Below are 18,687 nucleotides of genomic sequence, written 5' to 3'. Positions count from 1 at the left end.
GGTTCTTGCACCAAGCTTCATCCACGACTGAAACTCTTCTTGCACCCACAGCTGCTGGGCACCAGTGACCAGAACCAAAGGTGGGATAACTTATCTCAGAGGACCCTCTGAAAACCCATCAAGTCTGTCGAGAAATCACATGCTTGCCTGAAAACCCAGTGGTCCCTGGTAGGACCATATTGATATGCTGAAACTGTATGTATGAAGCCGAACTCGGGACCGTCAATCTTATTACCATGTTGAAGCCTAAGGTATGTATGTAACCAGTAACCCAAGATCGTAACCAGCTAAGATTTCTAAGTAACCAATGCCGTGATACCCTCGGGTTTGGGCGTGTCACAAATGCAATAAATAAAGCATTAAGAGTGCAAAGTTGTAGCGATACTTAACTGCCCACATATCTCCACCTTTGAAAAGTTTGCCCAACTTTTAAAACTTCTACACTTGTTTGGCTTTGGCACAATTTGTTGCGAAAAGCCCTCTGAAAACTGAGAAATGTTGTATTTACTTGAACATTACCTCATTGACCCTTTGGACCCATCTTCACATCCCCAGGAACCACTCTCCTAATTTGTTCCCAACTCCTAAACTACTGGAAAAGGTTGAACTTTTGGGCACAAAGCCCCATACAACTTGGGGTTGTACCTCTAAAGTAAGGATTGTAAATCCTGTGAACAGTTGGTGCTAACCTAATCACTTGCCTTGCTTTACAGGTTTTGTTGTGGGCGGGGGAGGGAGGCATTGTTTTATTTTGCACCAACTACAGTAACTGCATATGTTTTTAATATCTAGTATTGTGATATGTATACCTGCCAAGTCATTTTTCATGTTTCCTGAGTCTATAATAAATGGGAACATACCAAAATAGAGGGTGCAAAACAATAAAAGCACAAAAATACCCCAATTTTATCTTTAATAATAATTGTTCATTTATAATATTCTTAATATCAACAAGTGGTTTTGAAGTGCGGGATTGGGATTCGAACCTGTGTTGCGCTGTATTTTGCTTCCAAGACAAACATGTTGCCCCTGAGCTATTCACCCCTGTCCCCATTTATATGTGGGGGTGGGTGTTAGGCAGAATCACCTGCAGTACCCTTTGGGAACACTACAGGCAATTAGGACTAGAAGTGTAAGCAAAATTTCACCTTTGGTACAAGCCTGTACTACACAGTAAAGCGGTAGCGATGGCTGAGCAGCCAGACTTATCTCAAGAGTTTAAGTGAGCAGTAGAACAAGTTACACAAAGGACCAACTAATACAGTGATTCAAACAAACACTTACTCAAGGTTTCTTGGTAAAAGAATATACAATTTTTTACTCAATCATTTAGAAAAAATTACACTAGCTTAAGCAGCTCAATATCACACACTAATACACTACAAAAATCCAACCGATAAGTAAATGAAAAAGTTTAGCTCCAAATGAAGTGGGAGCAAAATGGCACTTCAGATACTTATTAAAGGGATAAAAAGACAAGGGTATAAGAATAGACAGCCCAAATACATTCATAGGCCGGGCAAAGGGTTTCAGTTAAATACCACCAGCAATTCTTCTCATAGGCCTGGCCCAAAGTCAATGGTTCAGAGTATTTATATAGGATAGCACAGTTCTGGTATATAACGGTTAAGTCTTTGCCAGAGTTTAGAAGAATTTGGCTAGGCGAAATGTTTGACGAATGTTTAGGGAAAGGCGAGCCTTCAAAGTTGCGGAAAGTTTCACCCACTTTCTCGATGGCCGAAAATAGTTCCAGACCGAGTTTGCACAGTACCTTGTCCATGAAGAAAGCTGTAGCTGAGGCAGTTGTTCCTGGCAATTCGAGCAGATCTCGCTGTTCTTGGGCTTCATTCGTGGGGATAAGGAGGACGTCGGGAGGTTCCTGCACTGCCCAGGGATGAGGCCAAAAGCTGTAGCCAGATGTCGGTTTAAGGTGCGAGTGCCTTAAAGTCCACAAGCTGGTTTCCTTCCCTCTGGCTATCTGGTTTTCAACAGCACTCTGATGAAAATCCGACCAGAAAAGGATGGTGTCCAGGTGGCTTACGAGTTGGTTGTTCCTACAAAACTCAAGGGAAGAAGTTAACCTTGAAGGGCTTCTGTCGATTCGAGTTTCAGGCAATTTGGACCTGCAGCAGGGCTTCACCGGTCGTCCAGGAGTTGCAGCAGTCCTCTTCCTTCAGCTCGTCTTCGGTTCTTTCGTTCCAGTGGTCGACTCTGCTTTCCAAGTCCCAGAGACCTGCTTTTAAACAGTTTCCCCCATTCATTCCAGCGAGACTGTCACTCACACAGCAGGGTGGCTGTCCTTGCCAGACAGTCAACCAGCCAATCCTGCCAGAGTGCATTCAGGTCTCCTAGGAGACTAAGCACAGGGATTTTCGGGCACCTCCATCACATCCTGTCCACCCCAGACACTCAGGCGCCAGAGGAGAGCTTCAGCACTGAAGCCTGCCAAAGGCAAACGAACAAAGGGACCAAACCTGGTTTGGCGCGCATAGACCAACACAAGAAGGACTTTTTCTAAAACACGGCTGACCAGATTTTTAGCTACCGTTGTTAGCAGTCAGGAAAAATAACGGTAGTTGATCTAAACCAGTTCGAGCAGTCATTTAAAGTTGGAAAAGGTAACATTTTACAGTTACATGAGTGTTTTGACTCGGGGGCAGCTACGCAACCCCTCCAGCATTCTATAGGAAGATAGTGTGCTGGGTCAGTACATTCAAAAAGACTAGTAAAGTCAATTTAACTTTACATGCTCTGGGAGACGGTAGTCAGTTCCAGAGAAGGTATTTAAACTTTGGGGAGTCTGAAAGACACCCCTGTGCCACTGCACTGAGGGTGCTGTGACACATAGAAAAAGATGATGCCACTGAAGTTGTTTTTAAAACTCCATAACCAAAGAACACAAAAGTAAAACGCACACAAAATACATGGAAGAGTGGGGGGAAAAAAGGCTCGCACTCATCCCAGGTAAAAAAAATCAAATCCTAGAAATCCAGCAAAGTTGCTGAGGGTCTCAAAAGGTAAGTGAAATTAGCACATTTTGAGAACTCTCCCTAACAGTGGGTTATGTAAATATGGTCGAGGGGTATTGGAGGGACTGTGGCGGGGTCTCCCCTGCATATACATGCAGTAAAAACAGATGAACAATATTCACATATATCCTGATGATAATGTATGTTTTTATAACCATCAAAGTCCCGGGAGGATAGCTGAGCGGCAACGTGCGTGCCTTGGAAGCAAGACGCCACGACGCAACACAGGTTCGATACCCGGGTCCGTGCTTCGAAATCTGAGTGTTTAAGCGCGTTATAAATACGCAACTAAGACAAAAAAGAATTCCTGTAACAGCGCCTCGATGCCCGCGGGCTGTGTGAGCGCTTTAAAAAAATAAAATAAATCTTTGGTGTTTCACATTGTGGACCCCTGGCCCCACTTGCCTCTCGAGATTTAGCCTTGCCCTTTCTCCATGCTACATTGATTAGTTGGGATAAACTTCCAGAAGTTGCGCCCTGTTCACAATAACAAGGGTGCCCTCCTAAACCGCTGTCCATCTGGCCAGAGTTTAGGAATCCATTCAAACAGTGAGGGAGCATGGTATCAGGTTGTGAGAGTGAACTAGTGAATGAGCGTGACGGTAAGGGCAGAGTGGGAGATGGGGCTAGGAGAGTGGGGGTAGTAGGTAGTGAGAGGGAGTCGATGTTGGGGGAAGAGTATGAATAGTACAGTGTTGAGTAGGGTCCAGGGGAAACGTGGTGGGGGTTTTGAAAATAGTGAGTGTATTGGGCTAGGGAGCAAGGTACTGTAATCCCTGGAATGGTATGCAGGCCACTCTTCCGAAATAGGGTGTGAGAAGAGAGGGTGCAGTGGGGAGGTGAGAAGAGAGGGTGCAGTGGGATGTAGTGGTCAGGAGTTGGGGTGTAGTGCGGGGTGAAGAGTGCGGGGGACTCGTGACTCTCTCTGCACCTGGGAGCGACCCAGGCACCCAGAACGGGACCAGGGAAAGGAAGCACAAGAGTGGTGCTGCCGCAAGGGCTTCTCGCCATGGGTGTTCAGACAGCCTCAGCACTTTGCGGCATGACCAATAATGGCTGCTGGGGAGAAAATGGAGTGAGTGTTTCTACGTTGGGTGACAAGAGCTGACAGACGCCATGGCGGAAGTGCATATATGTCCACCCTCCCGATTCAGGCGGGAGTCTCCAGATTTTTCGGGTGAAGAATATTGCTATTTTTCACGTTCTCATGCCTAACATTTGCCCAATGCATTCCTATGGGAACATTTTATTCTCCTGATTTCTCTGACAATCTGCCTCCCAGGTGCCTTGGAATGTTGGCATGTATGGAAGTACCCTCCATGAGCCAGTCCCAGGGGGAAAAGGATTGTGGTGACCAGGGCAGTATCCTCGATGGCCCAAACCTTCCCAGGGTTGCCTATGGAGCCAGGAGGCCAGAAAAGAAGCAGATCATGTCGGAGGCTGGCTGGGGGAGGGGATGTTCGTGTTAGAGCCACATAAGATGCAGGAAAAGGGAACACAACACCCAGGCTCCAATTTAGCCTGCAGACAAGGGTGGGATAGACCAACATTATCCAACAGGGATCGCAATTAAGATTGAATAAGCAGGAGCTGAAAGCAGCTCCTGGGTATCCAGCATTAAGCACTAACAAGGAGCTATCATGTGGAACGAGGACCTAGTACACTGAGGTCTGCAAATCTAACGTCCAGATGAAATACAAAGATAGCATTTATTTTGTCCATTATTTTCCTACAGATGTGTTTGAATGTGTATTTAAAGGTTGTCCCAAATGCACAGTTAAAATCACATAGGTTTGTCTGTCATCAGTTGGCCTGGGGAGCCAAAAGTTGCTCCTGGCTAAAGTTCATGTCAAGCTAACCAGGCTCTTCTATGCCCTATGCAGGATCTAAATAGCTTCCAGCTTGTCTCCATTTCGAACCCTGTCCAGTCAGGGGATGAGAGGGAGTTAAAAGGCTGAAGTGTTGGGAAATCAAGAGCGTTCATTCTCACAACGCAAACCAAAGGAGAAGGTTGTGGAGGAAGAACGGGAGTATACCTGAGCCTACTAGGAAAGGGTAAGACGAGAAGTAAGAGGACGACCAGAGACTAATACTAAGAGGACCACAATGTTGTAAATTGTGGGTTGGAATTGTGTCTCAGTAAAGAGACTAAGTGAAAATCAGCTCCTTCTGTCCGGAATTTGTCCCAGGTGTTACTGATTTACCAATGGTGATTCCTGGGATTTAGGGACACCTGGGCTCGTGAGATAAAGCTCACTAGAGACGAGCGGGAGGGAACACCCATTAGTGTAATCTCCCCCCTTTCTGTCTAGGTGAGGTACATAACCTGTCTTTTGTTCCAATTAATAATCTGCCTATTGTTAGTTTTGCACGTTCTCACATTAACTGTTGATAAACCTGAAAATTGAATATCCTTGAATCTTTCTAGAGGCTCCATCTGTGACACTAGCCAGTGTTACACTAGACATTATTTCCAAAGTGGAAACACAAGGTCAATGGTCAGAAAAACATCCACTATAAGTGGATTTGCTGGTTGGTAAAGTGGTGTCCAATTTCTCTGTAATGACTTCAACTTGCACACCCCCACACAAACATTTTTGCTGGCCTATACAAATCCTGTGAATCTAAAGGTATTAAACCTCTCATGATCAGATGAAGGATATATATTGTATGTTCGACTATCCCTCTGAACTGTTTAGACAATGTGTATTGTTCACCCAAAGGCGATCATACATCCAAATATGGGCTTGAAGTTTCTTTGAAACACATTAACTTGTGTATTGAGCACAATCAGATGTTTTGTATTATACTTTACACAAGTTTCTCTTAAAAATGCTTTTTCTTCGTAGAAATTGGTTGAAATTAATTTTTTGCCCCTGATGAAGAGTGAAAACTACTCGAAACGCGTTGGACCACTTGCAAATTAAAGAAAATATTTGTTTTTACTATACTTCTATTGTCAAATTGTATGAATCCTTTTTGACGAAATGAATTGCATGTTGTATGACAAACACATGAATCATCTTTTTGAACACTCCTGAAATATACTACAGTCTATTCTGTTTCTCTTACTCAAAGCAACAGATACTAGACTGTAGTCTATAAATAACTCCTAGGTTTATGCCATTAAATAGTGTGCAGGGGACGCATATTTCCTAATTGGAAACCTTTCTCTTGATTGCTTTCCCCCCAGTCTAGAAACCAAGGCTGAGTCCTTCTCCCCTGCACCTAGAATTCTCTACAACATCGAAAACTAAAATTACTTTACACCTTATTGATCCCAGAAAAAGCTTCATCACTAATTAGGTGTGCATAGTGTTGTTTTTATTTATTACATTTTTTAAATCTAAACAGATTAACCAGCCTCAGAACATGGACTTGTGATCACCCACCCTCCCAATGCAGACATAGCAAAGACACTTTGCTCTCACATAACACTAACTGCTCTTACACGTTTACAGAAAATAAGACCATTAATCTGTGGGTGTAGGGACAGATGGGCGTTGTGCGAGCCTGCACACAAGTATAGATTGACAAATGCCCCGGTCTACTTTTACTTTGTAAGTAAAACACTTTGTTTTATTCTTTATTTTTGAATTACACAATTAATTGAACATTTCCACATCATGCTGTCTTTTCGTTAACATGTGACTATATTTTAACCTTCTTTTTCCCATTCCCATCACTCCCTGTAACCAACTTTAAACCACCCCTCCCTCCTTTCTCCGCCCCATCCATTCATTCCTTAGCAGATTATAGTTCATGAAAACACTGGCACCTCTCCGCTAGTGGTTGTCGTTGAGAGGTCATCTCCAGAGGGTAGCATATGACAAGCTGTGTTTCCTTAACCCAGAGTACCTTCCACATCTCTGGGCTAGGGTGCATCTCGGTCCTTTAGCCACCTTGAACTGTCTGTACCATCGTTAGTTTGAACTACTAGGGGTTGTACACCATACTTGCTGAGGCAAGGCGCCCAATCCATTTCCCTTGACGGATGCAAGTCATGGATGGCCCGGCCCCCCATGATTTTTTCCATCTCATATATTTCCCTGGCGTTCAGGGACCACATTGTCTCACTAGGCAGTTACAGGCCCTTCCATTTAATTACCATACACACCCTGGCCGCTGAGAGAAGAAAATGCGGCATGTGCAGGAAACACGTCAAGCCCTCCTCCCACTCCTCTATTCAAAATAATACTAGTGAAAGGGTTCCTGGCTCTTTCTATACTCTCAAGGTCTTTGGCCCATCCCAGCACTTTCTTCCAAACGCGTGGTACATTATACGATTCAGACAAACATATGTATGTTTGTCTGAAGCCGCTAGATACAGCTGTTGCCTTCAAGTTAATCTTCCCAGCGAACACAATGTGTGTTTCAACAATAACATATAAATTAGCTTCAGAAAAGGCACACTAAGAAAATATATACATTTTAAGAAAAAAAGTATAAACAAATTCATTAGATTAAGCGCTATTTCTCTAACAAAATAAATTACTTTTTTTCTTCAATGTACTAATGTATTATGTAATTATTTATTGTAATCTTTCTTGGTATGTATTATATCAATATTCTTCATGTACATTTTAAACTTTATTTGACTTCGTATGTATTTACACTCTGAAAATGTGCACACATAAGCCAGTGTGCACAAGCTTTTCCAATAGTCGGCAGAAAATTAGCCAACCATGGAGACCTATTGTGTTGATGGAAAATGACAACCATCATGTAAGCCTTTTACATTTTTCAAAACATTAACTATCCAATTATAATCGACCGAGTTCTGCTTCCTTTGAGGTGACTAAATCTGTTACTTTTGGGAATCTTCTCCTTAATTTCTATTTCTTTTTTAAATGTGGCAAGAAGCCAAAGATTCCAGTTGCCCAGAAAGCTGAGGATTGAATCTATCCTAGTTTGTCAGTGGCACCCTTGTTGCTTAACTGGTCCCTTCACTTTCTTTAATTGTAATCTTGGTCATGGGGACATCCTCAAACCATGTTTTTTCAAGTTTCTACTGCGTATTTCATGTATTTTCTTTTCTGTCTGACAGGATGACTACAGTTCCCGTGACCTACAAGGACTGACAGTGGAGCACACCCTTGATTCATTCCGCGAAGGACAGACTGTCATTCTCACACTCAAAGACAAAGGTAAAAAGATCAAACCCTCACACTGTTAGATTGTCGGAGGATGAGAGCATTGGTGTCTTCATAACTGTTTTTTTTTTTTTTTTTTTATCGGTGGGTATTTTGGCAATGCCCATTCATTAGGAAAGTGCATTGCATATTTGATTTTGTCATTGTACTCTTTCGTTCTTTCTCTGTTTGGCAATGCTTGCAACCATTGCCATAAATGGACATCTTCTCCAAGAGATGTTGCCAGTTGGCTTTTTTTGCTTCTGGGCTCCCAGTATGGGTGTGCACCCCCGAGACTTTTTTCCCAGCATGCATCAAAAACTGTCGCCCTCCTTTTTGGATAGTGATGTTTCATTGCAATCTTTTTCTTTTCTGGAAGGAGTGTTTCTTCATCCGATTGGAAATGTTCTCAAATATTCCCCTCCCTCTCTGATACTTTCTGCTGACCACAGGGTTTAATCAAATCTTTGAATGCAGTTCTCATCGGTTTACACTCATGCCCTGCGTGCCCCATCGTGGAAAATGCAATCTGATAGGTTCCTGTCACTTCGTTGCTGCTGCAGTTCAGTCAGTGACAAACTTGTTAGGATGACAGTCCTAGACTACCGCTGGCAAATAGTCCTATGACGTTTGCTGTTGCCTTTCTGATTTACTGACCACCTTTCCCTGAAATGTCCTTAATCCCAGGTTCTCATCAGAGAATGACTGTTCTACCACCTTTTTCCCCTCAGGGTTGCGGTGTCCCAAAGCCACACTTTCCCTGTGCAAGCATCCACATACAGTTAGCATGTTTGGATGGTGGATATACATTACCTTAAAGAGGCCCGAGTTGCACTTGTGTTAGAAATTCAGAATGAGTTGTAGGCTAATCAGTGTTCTTGTACAGCACCTACTTTAGGACATGCTCACATCTATCCCTCACTACAACTCAATCCTTTTCATGTCATTTTCTGTTTGCTTCCTCGCACATTAGTCTTTACGCCTTCTCGCACCTCAATCTTGCTCCTCAACCCTCTTCCTCACTCTTCACAATATGTTTCAGGAAATGATCATCCTTCATCCTCGCACATCATCCTTCATTCCTCCTCCTAAGTCATCAGGTGTCATGTTCAAACCTTATACCGAAATTACCCCTTCATAACTCATGCAAGCTTTCCATTCTGTAAGGTGTGAAACACTTGTAAATTTCAAGTATTGTCAACCATGAACAAACGTGCAACTGAATACCGTTAGAGTATTTGAATTATGATTCTAAATACTATACATAGCTTCTGAAAATGCAGTCAGTTAAATAGAAGCACATAAGAATGAAGTCTGAGTGAGGTAGATGATTGAGGAGTAATGATTTTGTCTTAGTATGCACACGCAAGTGCACATTTTATATTTCTATTTCACCTTCCTGCTCTTTAGTCATTATTGGGGTGGAATTCCATTTTTGTTCCAGGTCATTAACTTTTTGGTCCACATAATTTTTGCTGGCTTCCATATTTTGCAACTTTTCTATTGGGGCTAGAGTACATCTCCAAGTCTCTACAACCTTTCTCTGGTGTGCTGACCTGAGAAATTCTGGCTACTAGAGCACAGGTACTTTTTAAGCATCCAATTTCAGTGCAAGGGGTGATTCTATCTCCCCTGAAGGAGGATGGTGGCAGATGTGATTTAGTTTTGGCTACACCAAATTTGTAGCCACTCTTACTGCACTCGTAGCCCAATGCACATATGTGTTCGCCATTGACAAATGGCACAGGACACATTCTGCATCTTGCAGACAATTCAAGGGTTTGTATTGTGTTTTGTGAGGCTTAAAACTGTTTCTCTCGTCTGCATACAGATCTCCTCCCAAACCCAGGTGTCGTAGCCCTTGTTAGTTACACAAAATGGTACCTGTTTAGATGGATTTCTAGAATTTGGCGTGGTGGACAGATTTTAGGAGGCCAGAGTAGTTCTGATGAACAGAGAGGTTAGCCAACATCTAATCAAGGTCGGTAGATGAGCAGTCAAGGCTTAGTCTCAGAGTACGAGTGATGTTAGGGGCCCACAATGAGTCCACACAATATAATACACAATAATTCAATGTAGACAGTCAGTTATAAAACAATATGTAAGGCTTTTAGAACACACCGAAATATGAAACTAGCAGCTAGTACTGTCACACAACACTCTATAATACACATATTTACAATAACCAGTATGTTCACGTCATCAAATAACCCAACCAAGTAATGCAGGTGCAGTAGTATGATGGGGACCCTTTACAAGCACAACATCCAAGTCAAACCCTAAAATGAAATTGGACTGTGTGCCTAAAGGTCCAACACAATGTTTCTCAGAGGTAGGAGTTCTCTTTAGAAAGGATGCATTGTGCTTGTGGTGGTGATTAGTTTCAAATTATTTTAAAGTTCTACTACAGTTTAACCAAGTATAGGTAAGTGCTCTCCTTTCTTATAGACCAAAGGCTAACCCAGGGGCATGATACATGACCTAGGTTCGACGACCAAAGATGAGTGTAGGGCAGACAAGAGACAAAGGGAATTGTTCCCAATGTTATCTTATGGAGGACAGGCACACTAATGCTTACTTACCCCCCTTACTCTGATTTTCCCATATCATTATCGATCATCTCAGGGTTGCTGAGGTCTCAGGCTTCTGCCCTTTGTTCTGGTGAGGGGTGCCCAGGAGTTGACGGTTCGAGGATTTTTCCAGTAGGGTGCAACCACAAGATTCAATCCCTGTCCACAAAGAAATGCAGAATTCAACGATGCAGGCTTCTGAAGTGGATGGAGGAAGGGGAGTTCCAGCAATAATCAGTTTGCAGGTGATAACAGCTGTCCTTCCAATCGCGGTCACAGAAGCTGCTCAAGGACAGTTTTCCCTTTTGAAGATATGAAGCTGAAATTCAGGGAGAAAGTGACCTGTGGCACAAGCTGACGACCCCCAAAGTTTCGGGCTTCAACACGGAACTACATTTGTTATTGTGACGTCGCCAAAGGGAGAGCTGGTCAGTCCACGGGGCAGTGCCTGGACACTTCAACAGTCTTCTTCGGGCCATCAACGATCTGCTCTTTGAGGGATTCTTGGCTCCAATGTAGACGTGAAGAATAGCTGCAGAGGTCTGCCTCCTATCCATAATAAAAGCTGGATGCAAGTGCAAGCCCACCAATTCTAAGGATCCGCACCATTCAAAAAGCCAATAGTTGTTCAATTGGGGACAACTGCTGATTTCACATCCTCCCCGGTAGCAGACTTTTTGGCACTAATGATGTGGAGTGGGACTACAAAGTCCCAGCCCCCATCCTGGAGGAAAGACACAAACATGCACATGTTTTCCTGGGCACGTGCATGACCTTAAAAGGTCTTTACTGACCTGAAAAGGCATGAGGAATCCCAAACAAGATGACCAAAGATCAAGTGAAAACCTTGTGGGACTGTCATTATAGGGAACTAGCCACGTTTAGTAGCTAAACTTGAATGTGCACACCAAAAATAATGCAGAAATGCGGAAAATGTTACTTCTGACACCAGCTTGTATTTGGGTACATATAAAAGGACCAGAAATTGTAGGTGTAAAAAGTTAGGGTGATGGAAATGTATCCCCATTGCACTGCAGTGTGCAAATGTAAAAATACAAGAATTAAAAAGGGTGAAAACGTTTCCCAGTACTGATAGTCTGGAAGACTGATCAGTGTACCCAAAACATGTGAACATTCCCTTCAATATGTCAGGACAGGATAAAAAAACAGAGCAAAAGGAATGGTGTTCCAAGGGTAACTATGGATGGAAAGTTGCAAAAAGAAAAGCTTTCCTAACCATATCCCCTACTGTCTAAGATGTTTGGTTGTACTAGGGGCCGTTTCACTAAGTGCAGGGTATCCTTTCCTCCCTCAGGGACTTCCCTACTCTAACCACAGGTTATTGTGCTATTTATTTTTATTTTTTATTGCAATTGGGTTCATTAAACCTTTACAAATGCTAAGAAGTAAAAATAATCAGAACAAGAATAAAAACACAATCAAGCAAGTTAAAAAACACACAATCATTGTAAAAAGAAAAAAAATCACTTAACCATCATAAGTAATAAAAAACAATAGAAAATGTTAGATAGTCCAACCAAGGTAGTAAACAATGTACAATCAGAGGTATAATTCAAACTATGCATTTAACATATCATGATGGAAAAAACTTCTCATAAGGGGCCAATACATGGTAGACCCAATAATACAAATAGAAATAAAAAATGTCAACAATTATATTAGATTGTGATCTCTTAAACCCAATTGTAATCAATATACACAGTTAATCTTTTAGATAATTATATCAATAGATTTAAATTTACAAACTAATCAAACAGACCAACAATTAGTCCTTCACAAGTCCATCACAAATGCCCGCTGTTGCACAGAGGCTACAATTTCTGACTTTTAATAAAGCCAGATGGGGCCAAGCCCTTGTGTACACTGCGGATACTGAGACATCGCTGCCAGGCCACCTCTTCATTGAAACATAGGGAGTTCACATCTGAAGGTGCAAGAAATTTAGCTCGAAGTCCCTGAAGAATGCCACATTCTAGAACCAAGTGCCGTAGGGACTCTAATTTCCCCTTACTGACCCGGCAACCAGCCACATCTTTCGGTATTTGCAACCTTCTTAGTTGGATTTCCCTAGTGGGTAAAAAGTTCCCCGATAGAATGTATCCGGGAATTGGACCAGAATCTTAGAGAGAGAGCCTCTACATCTATGTTAATGGATCAAATGATTCAGAGAAGGATAAGAATGGAAGGCATCAATAGTCTGAATCCAATCAAGATCTAGTAGGGCCTTTTTAACCTTCATAGGATTACAGACAAGAGTCTCCAAATTCATACCAATGTCACAAAGGATACGCTCTGATCTTTCCCTTAGGGAAATTAGAACAGATGAGTAAATCACATTTCTCCACATTAGTTGGTACAGAGTCAGGAATGGGAGCCATCATTTTCGAGAATAAGGACAGACAAGCCTATTGTACCCTTACCCAGAGGGATAGAACACCTAATTCAAATCGTATGGCTGGTAGAGGGACTGCATTAGGGACACCAAGGATTCATCGCCACATTTTGCCCTCTATTCTGTCCAGAATTTTGTGCATTTTATCAGATTTTAATTGCAGACCATAGGTTAGCTTCAGCACGATTTTCCCATTGAAAAACAGAGCAGGTTTGAGGGTGAATCTACCGAATTTAGGGTCGATCTTGATAGTTTCAGGGGCACTCCACCAACGATGCCAATGTGCCCAATGGTCTTGACCCTCACGTTCCTAAAAGAAAGAATTTTAGTTTTGGTAGGGTTAATAACGAGCCCAATAATTTTGGCATAGCTGTTTGTTATTTAATGACCTCTGCAGACCGAACCTGGTTAGGTCAAAGATGAAAAGGTTGTCTGCATAGGCAAGCAAAACAATTTTCGTCTGGCCCACCTTAGGTGCAATTAACCCTTCCTACTCAAGGGAAAATGCAACGTCAGAGAAATATTGGTTAAACAGCCAGGGGGCCAGAACACATGCCTGTCTGACCCCCCGGTAAGATCGAACTCTCCGGGTAACATCTCCCCTTTGGCTAAGGCGTACCTGAATCCCACAATTATAGACTCCACTGATAAGTCTCAAGAGCCACCCTGGCAGACCCCGCCTGGCCAGTTTAGCCCATAAACTGTCCGATCCACACAGTCAAATGTGTCTGAGAGGTCAATCGAGGCCATATAGGTGCCGTCCTTTGGAGACCTCAAGCCTCTTCCTGCACGCACTTAAGGACGAGACCATTAATGTTAGTGGAGTGGCCCTTCCTAAATCCGGTCTGAAATTGATAGAGAATGAGTCATTGTAGCCCATTCTTCAAGATGTGCTAGCAGGAGGGCCGAAAAGATCTTACAATCGGTGTCAATCAGCAAAATAGGTCGCTAGTTGGTTGGATCCACCTTGCTTACACACTTGAAAATGGGTACAACATGACCAGTACTCCAAGATTCAGGCGTTGCCCCAGTGGAGAAGATGTCCTTAAATTCCAAATATAACAGATTTGCCCAGATGTTTGGATCCTCCTTAAAGGTGTTATTAGTTATTGTCTGTCCATCTCACTGCATTGCCGGCCACATTGACAGCTACCCGAGGCTGGAGACGGGATTCCCTGGAGTTCAATATCCAATCAAAATTTGCTGTTAGGATAAGAGTGATCACTCCAGGCATTTGTCAGCCCATCAAACGACACACAGCAATTCATTTAGATCAAGTCTAAATAGATATAGTCCAAAAGGGAGGAACTGTTAACCCTATGCCAAGTATGCCAATCGGTTTCAGGGAGGTAATCAGACTTTCTCCCCACTAATGGCTGAAGGCCTCGTCCCCCTAGACCCACATACCAAGATTGCCCCGATTGTCGCTTCTCTGTTTGACCAACAATAATCCCATTAAGATCCCAGGGGGAGTGCTGGAAATCAGTCTGCATTCAGATCACCCACCAATATAATTCTCCCATAGAGAACCTGCAAGACCAGTCATCTATTATGACATACTTGCTCTACAAACGCATTTGCCAGGGCAATGCCCTGTGCCAGTAGATATTGATGGCCAAGATTTTTACCATGCCATCTACAGACAAAAAATCCACCCCAGCACACCAAATGGCAAATTATCGATGGTTAATCCACTCAAGCCCAGGGAATTTTCCATCACAGTAAGCCGTCCACCGGAGTGCCTCCCTCCCGACCCTTTCTTTGGCAGGTTGGGTAAAAATACTATAGGTATCCAGGATGGGTATGGAAGTCAGGTTTCTTGCAAGCATATACAGTTAGCTAGTCTCAGGTTATCTAGACAGAATGGATTGGAGAAGAGATGGATATTTCCCAGAGTGTTCCATGATTTGAAACACAGCCGCACATCTCCCCATATGGTGCCTGTGCGCACTGATACTCAACGGGACCAATTTCTGCCACAAGGAGATTGTAGCCCAGTCGATTTCTAACCACAGGTTATTGTGCTATTGTGAGTTTCAATAATGCCTTGCACTAACTCTGTTACTCAGGTTAGATCAGTCTCACCCACTTGCTTCTACTGCCCTACTCTTACTACCAGTCCCTCCAATCTTTTACCCTCCATTGTTTCACTCATCCTACACCTCGCTTCCACTCTTTAATGTAACCACTCCACCCCATTACTTCCCGCTGTGTTCCTCCTGGTCCCCCTGCTGTGTTCCTCCTGGTCCTCCCCCCCGCTGTGTTCCTCCTGGTCCTCCCCCCCCGCTGTGTTCCTCCTGGTCCTCCCCCCCCGCTGTGTTCCTCCTGGTCCTCCCCCCCGCTGTGTTCTTCCTGGTCCTCCCCCCTGCTGTGTTCTTCCTGGTCCTCCCCCCTGCTGTGTTCTTCCTGGTCCTCCCCCCTGCTGTGTTCTTCCTGGTCCTCCCCCCTGCTGTGTTCTTCCTGGTCCTCCCCCCTGCTGTGTTCTTCCTGGTCCTCCCCCCTGCTGTGTTCTTCCTGGTCCTCCCCCCTGCTGTGTTCTTCCTGGTCCTCCCCCCTGCTGTGTTCTTCCTGGTCCTCCCCCCTGCTGTGTTCTTCCTGGTCCTCCCCCCTGCTGTGTTCTTCCTGGTCCTCCCCCCTGCTGTGTTCTTCCTGGTCCTCCCCCCCTGCTGTGTTCCTCCTGGTCCCCCCCACCCTCCACGCTGTGTTCCTCCTGGTCCCCCCCACCCTCCACGCTGTGTTCCTCCTGGTCCCCCCCACCCTCCACGCTGTGTTCCTCCTGGTCCCCCCCGCCCTCCACGCTGTGTTCCTCCTGGTCCCCCCCGCCCTCCACGCTGTGTTCCTCCTGGTCCTTCCTCCCCTCCACACTGTGTTCGTCCTGGTCCTCCCCCCTCCCCCCGCTGTGTTCCTCCTGGTCCTCCCCCTCCCCCACTGCTGTGTTCCTCCCTCCCCCCGCTGTGTTCCTCCTGGTCCTCCCCCCACCCCGCTGTGCTCCTCTTGGTCCTTCCTCCTCCCCCCCGTGTTCCTCTTGGTCCCCCTCCTGCTGTGTTCCCCCTGGTCCTCCCTCCCCCTCCTGCTGTGTTCCCCCTGGTCCTCCCTCCCCCTCCTGCTGTGTTCCTCCTGGTCCTCCCTCCCCCTCCACGCTGTGTTCCTCCTGGTCCGTCCTCTTCCCCCCCGCTGTGTTCCTCCTGGCCCTCCCCCCCCCCCCACTGTGTTCCTCCTGGCCCTCCCCCCCCCCCGCTGTGTTCCTCCCCCCCCCGCTGTGTTCCTCCTGGTCCTCCCCCCCCCGCTGTGTTCCTCCTGGTCCTCCCCCCCGCTGTGTTCCTCTTGGTCCTCCCCCCCGCCTGCTGTGTTCCTCTTGGCCCCCCCCCGCCTGCTGTGTTCCTCTTGGTCCTTCCTCCCCCCCCGCTGTGTTCCTCTTGGTCCTTCCTCCTCCTCCCACCTCCCCCCCGTGTTCCTCTTGGTCCTCCCCCCTCTGTGTTCCTCCTGGTCCTGCCCCCCGCTGTGTTCCTCCCCTCCCCTCCCATACCTCCGTGCTTGACGTGCGATCTCCCAGCCTCCTCTCCCCAAGGCCCTCCACTCTCCCTCCCCCAGCCCGCTCCTCTGCACACAGTTTGGCTTCTCCAGTGCATACCCCAGGGCAGTCTTGCCTGGGCAGCCGCCCAAGGGCTCAGACAAAGGATGCCGTCCTTGGGTGTCTACTGTCCGTTTGCCTGTTCGCCCTGGCGCCCCAGTCCTGCCAGCTCTCGCCTTCGCAATCTGCAGCTGCTACCAGGTACGGGACCATGTCATTGCTTTACTGTTGCATTTTCAAATCTTTCATGTTTTGTTCCGCTGCATTGCATTTATTTTGCCACAGTGCTTCATAGTTTGGGTTTGCATTTTCAAATCTGGTTATTGTTTTACCACATTGCATTTTCTTCCCATGGTGCTTCCTCGATTTGCACTTTTTTAATCTCGCTATTGTTTTGTTCCACCACATGGTATTTTTTTACCACAGTGTCTCCTAGGGAGGGTTTGTTTGCAACTTTGAATTGTGATGTTTTGTTCCACCACATTGCACCTTCCTCTCCGGGGTTGGGTTTTCATTTTCTTGATTCTCGCTGGTGGTGTTTCACCACATTGCTTTTTCCATTTCCTCCTCATTCCGTGGGTTGGGTCTGTTAGCAACCTTTGAATCTCCCCACCCTTTGTACTTTTGCCACACTGGCATTACCGGGCTACGTTCCCCAGCTAGAAGGCTCCTCTGAATCTTCTCACTGTCTCTACTTCACCACCCTACCTTTTCCACACTAAGCTTCCCAGCTTAGATGGCTGCTTTGGGTCTTGCCAGGGATTGTGCCCTGTTAGCTTGCCTTTGGCCAGACTGGGGATCCTAATTTAGATTGCCTCTTTGGAGCTTGCCACTGTTATCTGCCACACTGACCATTTTTCCTAGTTTACACTGATCAGGCGTCGCTGAACTATGCATTGAAGAGCTTCTGCCCGCCCGTTACTCATGTTGAACGTGAGTGATTGTGAGTTTGTGTACATTTTAGAACATTTTCAGAGTAGAACTGTCAATTTGATTTAAATTTGATTACTGCATTTGAATTCTAAACACACATAGGGACTTGGATTTATATTTAAATTAGCCTTCAGTGTGTTTGTCTGGTTGGAAACTACATTTTCCATGCTAATCTCCTTGGGTGTGTATTTATTTGGCCAGCATTGCGAAGTGCAGGCGTGTGAGAATGAGCGTTGCTGCTTTGTGGCTGGGGAGTGGTTGCAAGGTACATTTTCCTTTCCTGCAGTCCATCTTTACTCTGGTTTTTACGGAATATTTAGATGGCCTAATAGCGTGTCATAAATCTATCCTTGCAAAATATATGGACATGCCATTGTTGGACATTTATGAGGTTCCTCGTGAGATACTTCCCCCTATATTATTTTCTGGCTGTAATGATGCAAACACTTTTGCGCCTGCTCTCAGCCCCTCGTCTTTTATCAATCCTGATTTCGGGGGAAGCATTATTAATGTGCAAGATTCTGTAGTATCACCAGAGTAATGCTGTACGCTCATCTGACACTTTGAATGGCACTGAGCTCACAAACGGCCTCACTGCCATTTTTCTGTGTCCAGTGGCTACCCACTGTATATGTTGATGGTGACTATCTCAGCTATAATGAATGGCTCTCTCAGGAAAAAGGGAGTAGTGGAGTCCAGACCAACGGATACTACTCAGAGTGTATCTTTAGCAAATGTGTCCATGCAAAAACCTGTGTGTTTATCTTAATACCAGTTTTCTTGTAAAACACACAGTAGAGGTGGCTGATCCTATTTTGTTATAGGAATATTCATATTGCTCTTTAGCCTAGATGTGACTCGCGGACACCTCGGGGCCAGATTTTATTCTAGCTGTGCCAATTGGCCCATAACCTCATTTGTAGGAATGGCATGGGCGGCTGGAGTTTGTCATTTTCTGGAGAAAAAAATATTATTTTTCAATCAAGTGGTAATTGAAGAAACTGAGTGGTTTGAAATGCTATTGGTTAAGCTCCTTTCT

At 45.0% G+C, this 18,687-nt stretch overlaps 1 protein-coding gene across 1 annotated transcript in view; it reads left to right on the top strand.

Moving 5' to 3' along the window:
- SART1 (spliceosome associated factor 1, recruiter of U4/U6.U5 tri-snRNP) overlaps window positions 1-18,687 on the top strand; it is a 1,237,846-nt gene that overhangs the window by 545,811 nt on the left and 673,348 nt on the right. The window contains exon 7 of the mRNA XM_069644803.1: window positions 8,077-8,176. Within this exon, the coding sequence (XP_069500904.1) occupies window positions 8,077-8,176 (100 nt within the window). The remainder of the gene's footprint in view (window positions 1-8,076; window positions 8,177-18,687) is intronic.

This window comes from Ambystoma mexicanum, chromosome 2p (genome assembly GCF_040938575.1).
Source record: "Ambystoma mexicanum isolate Mex_15411 chromosome 2p, UKY_AmexF1_1, whole genome shotgun sequence".
NCBI classification, from domain to species: domain Eukaryota; kingdom Metazoa; phylum Chordata; class Amphibia; order Caudata; family Ambystomatidae; genus Ambystoma; species Ambystoma mexicanum.
Note: the sequence above shows the minus strand (reverse complement) of the source record. Positions and strands in the feature narration are given on the sequence as shown.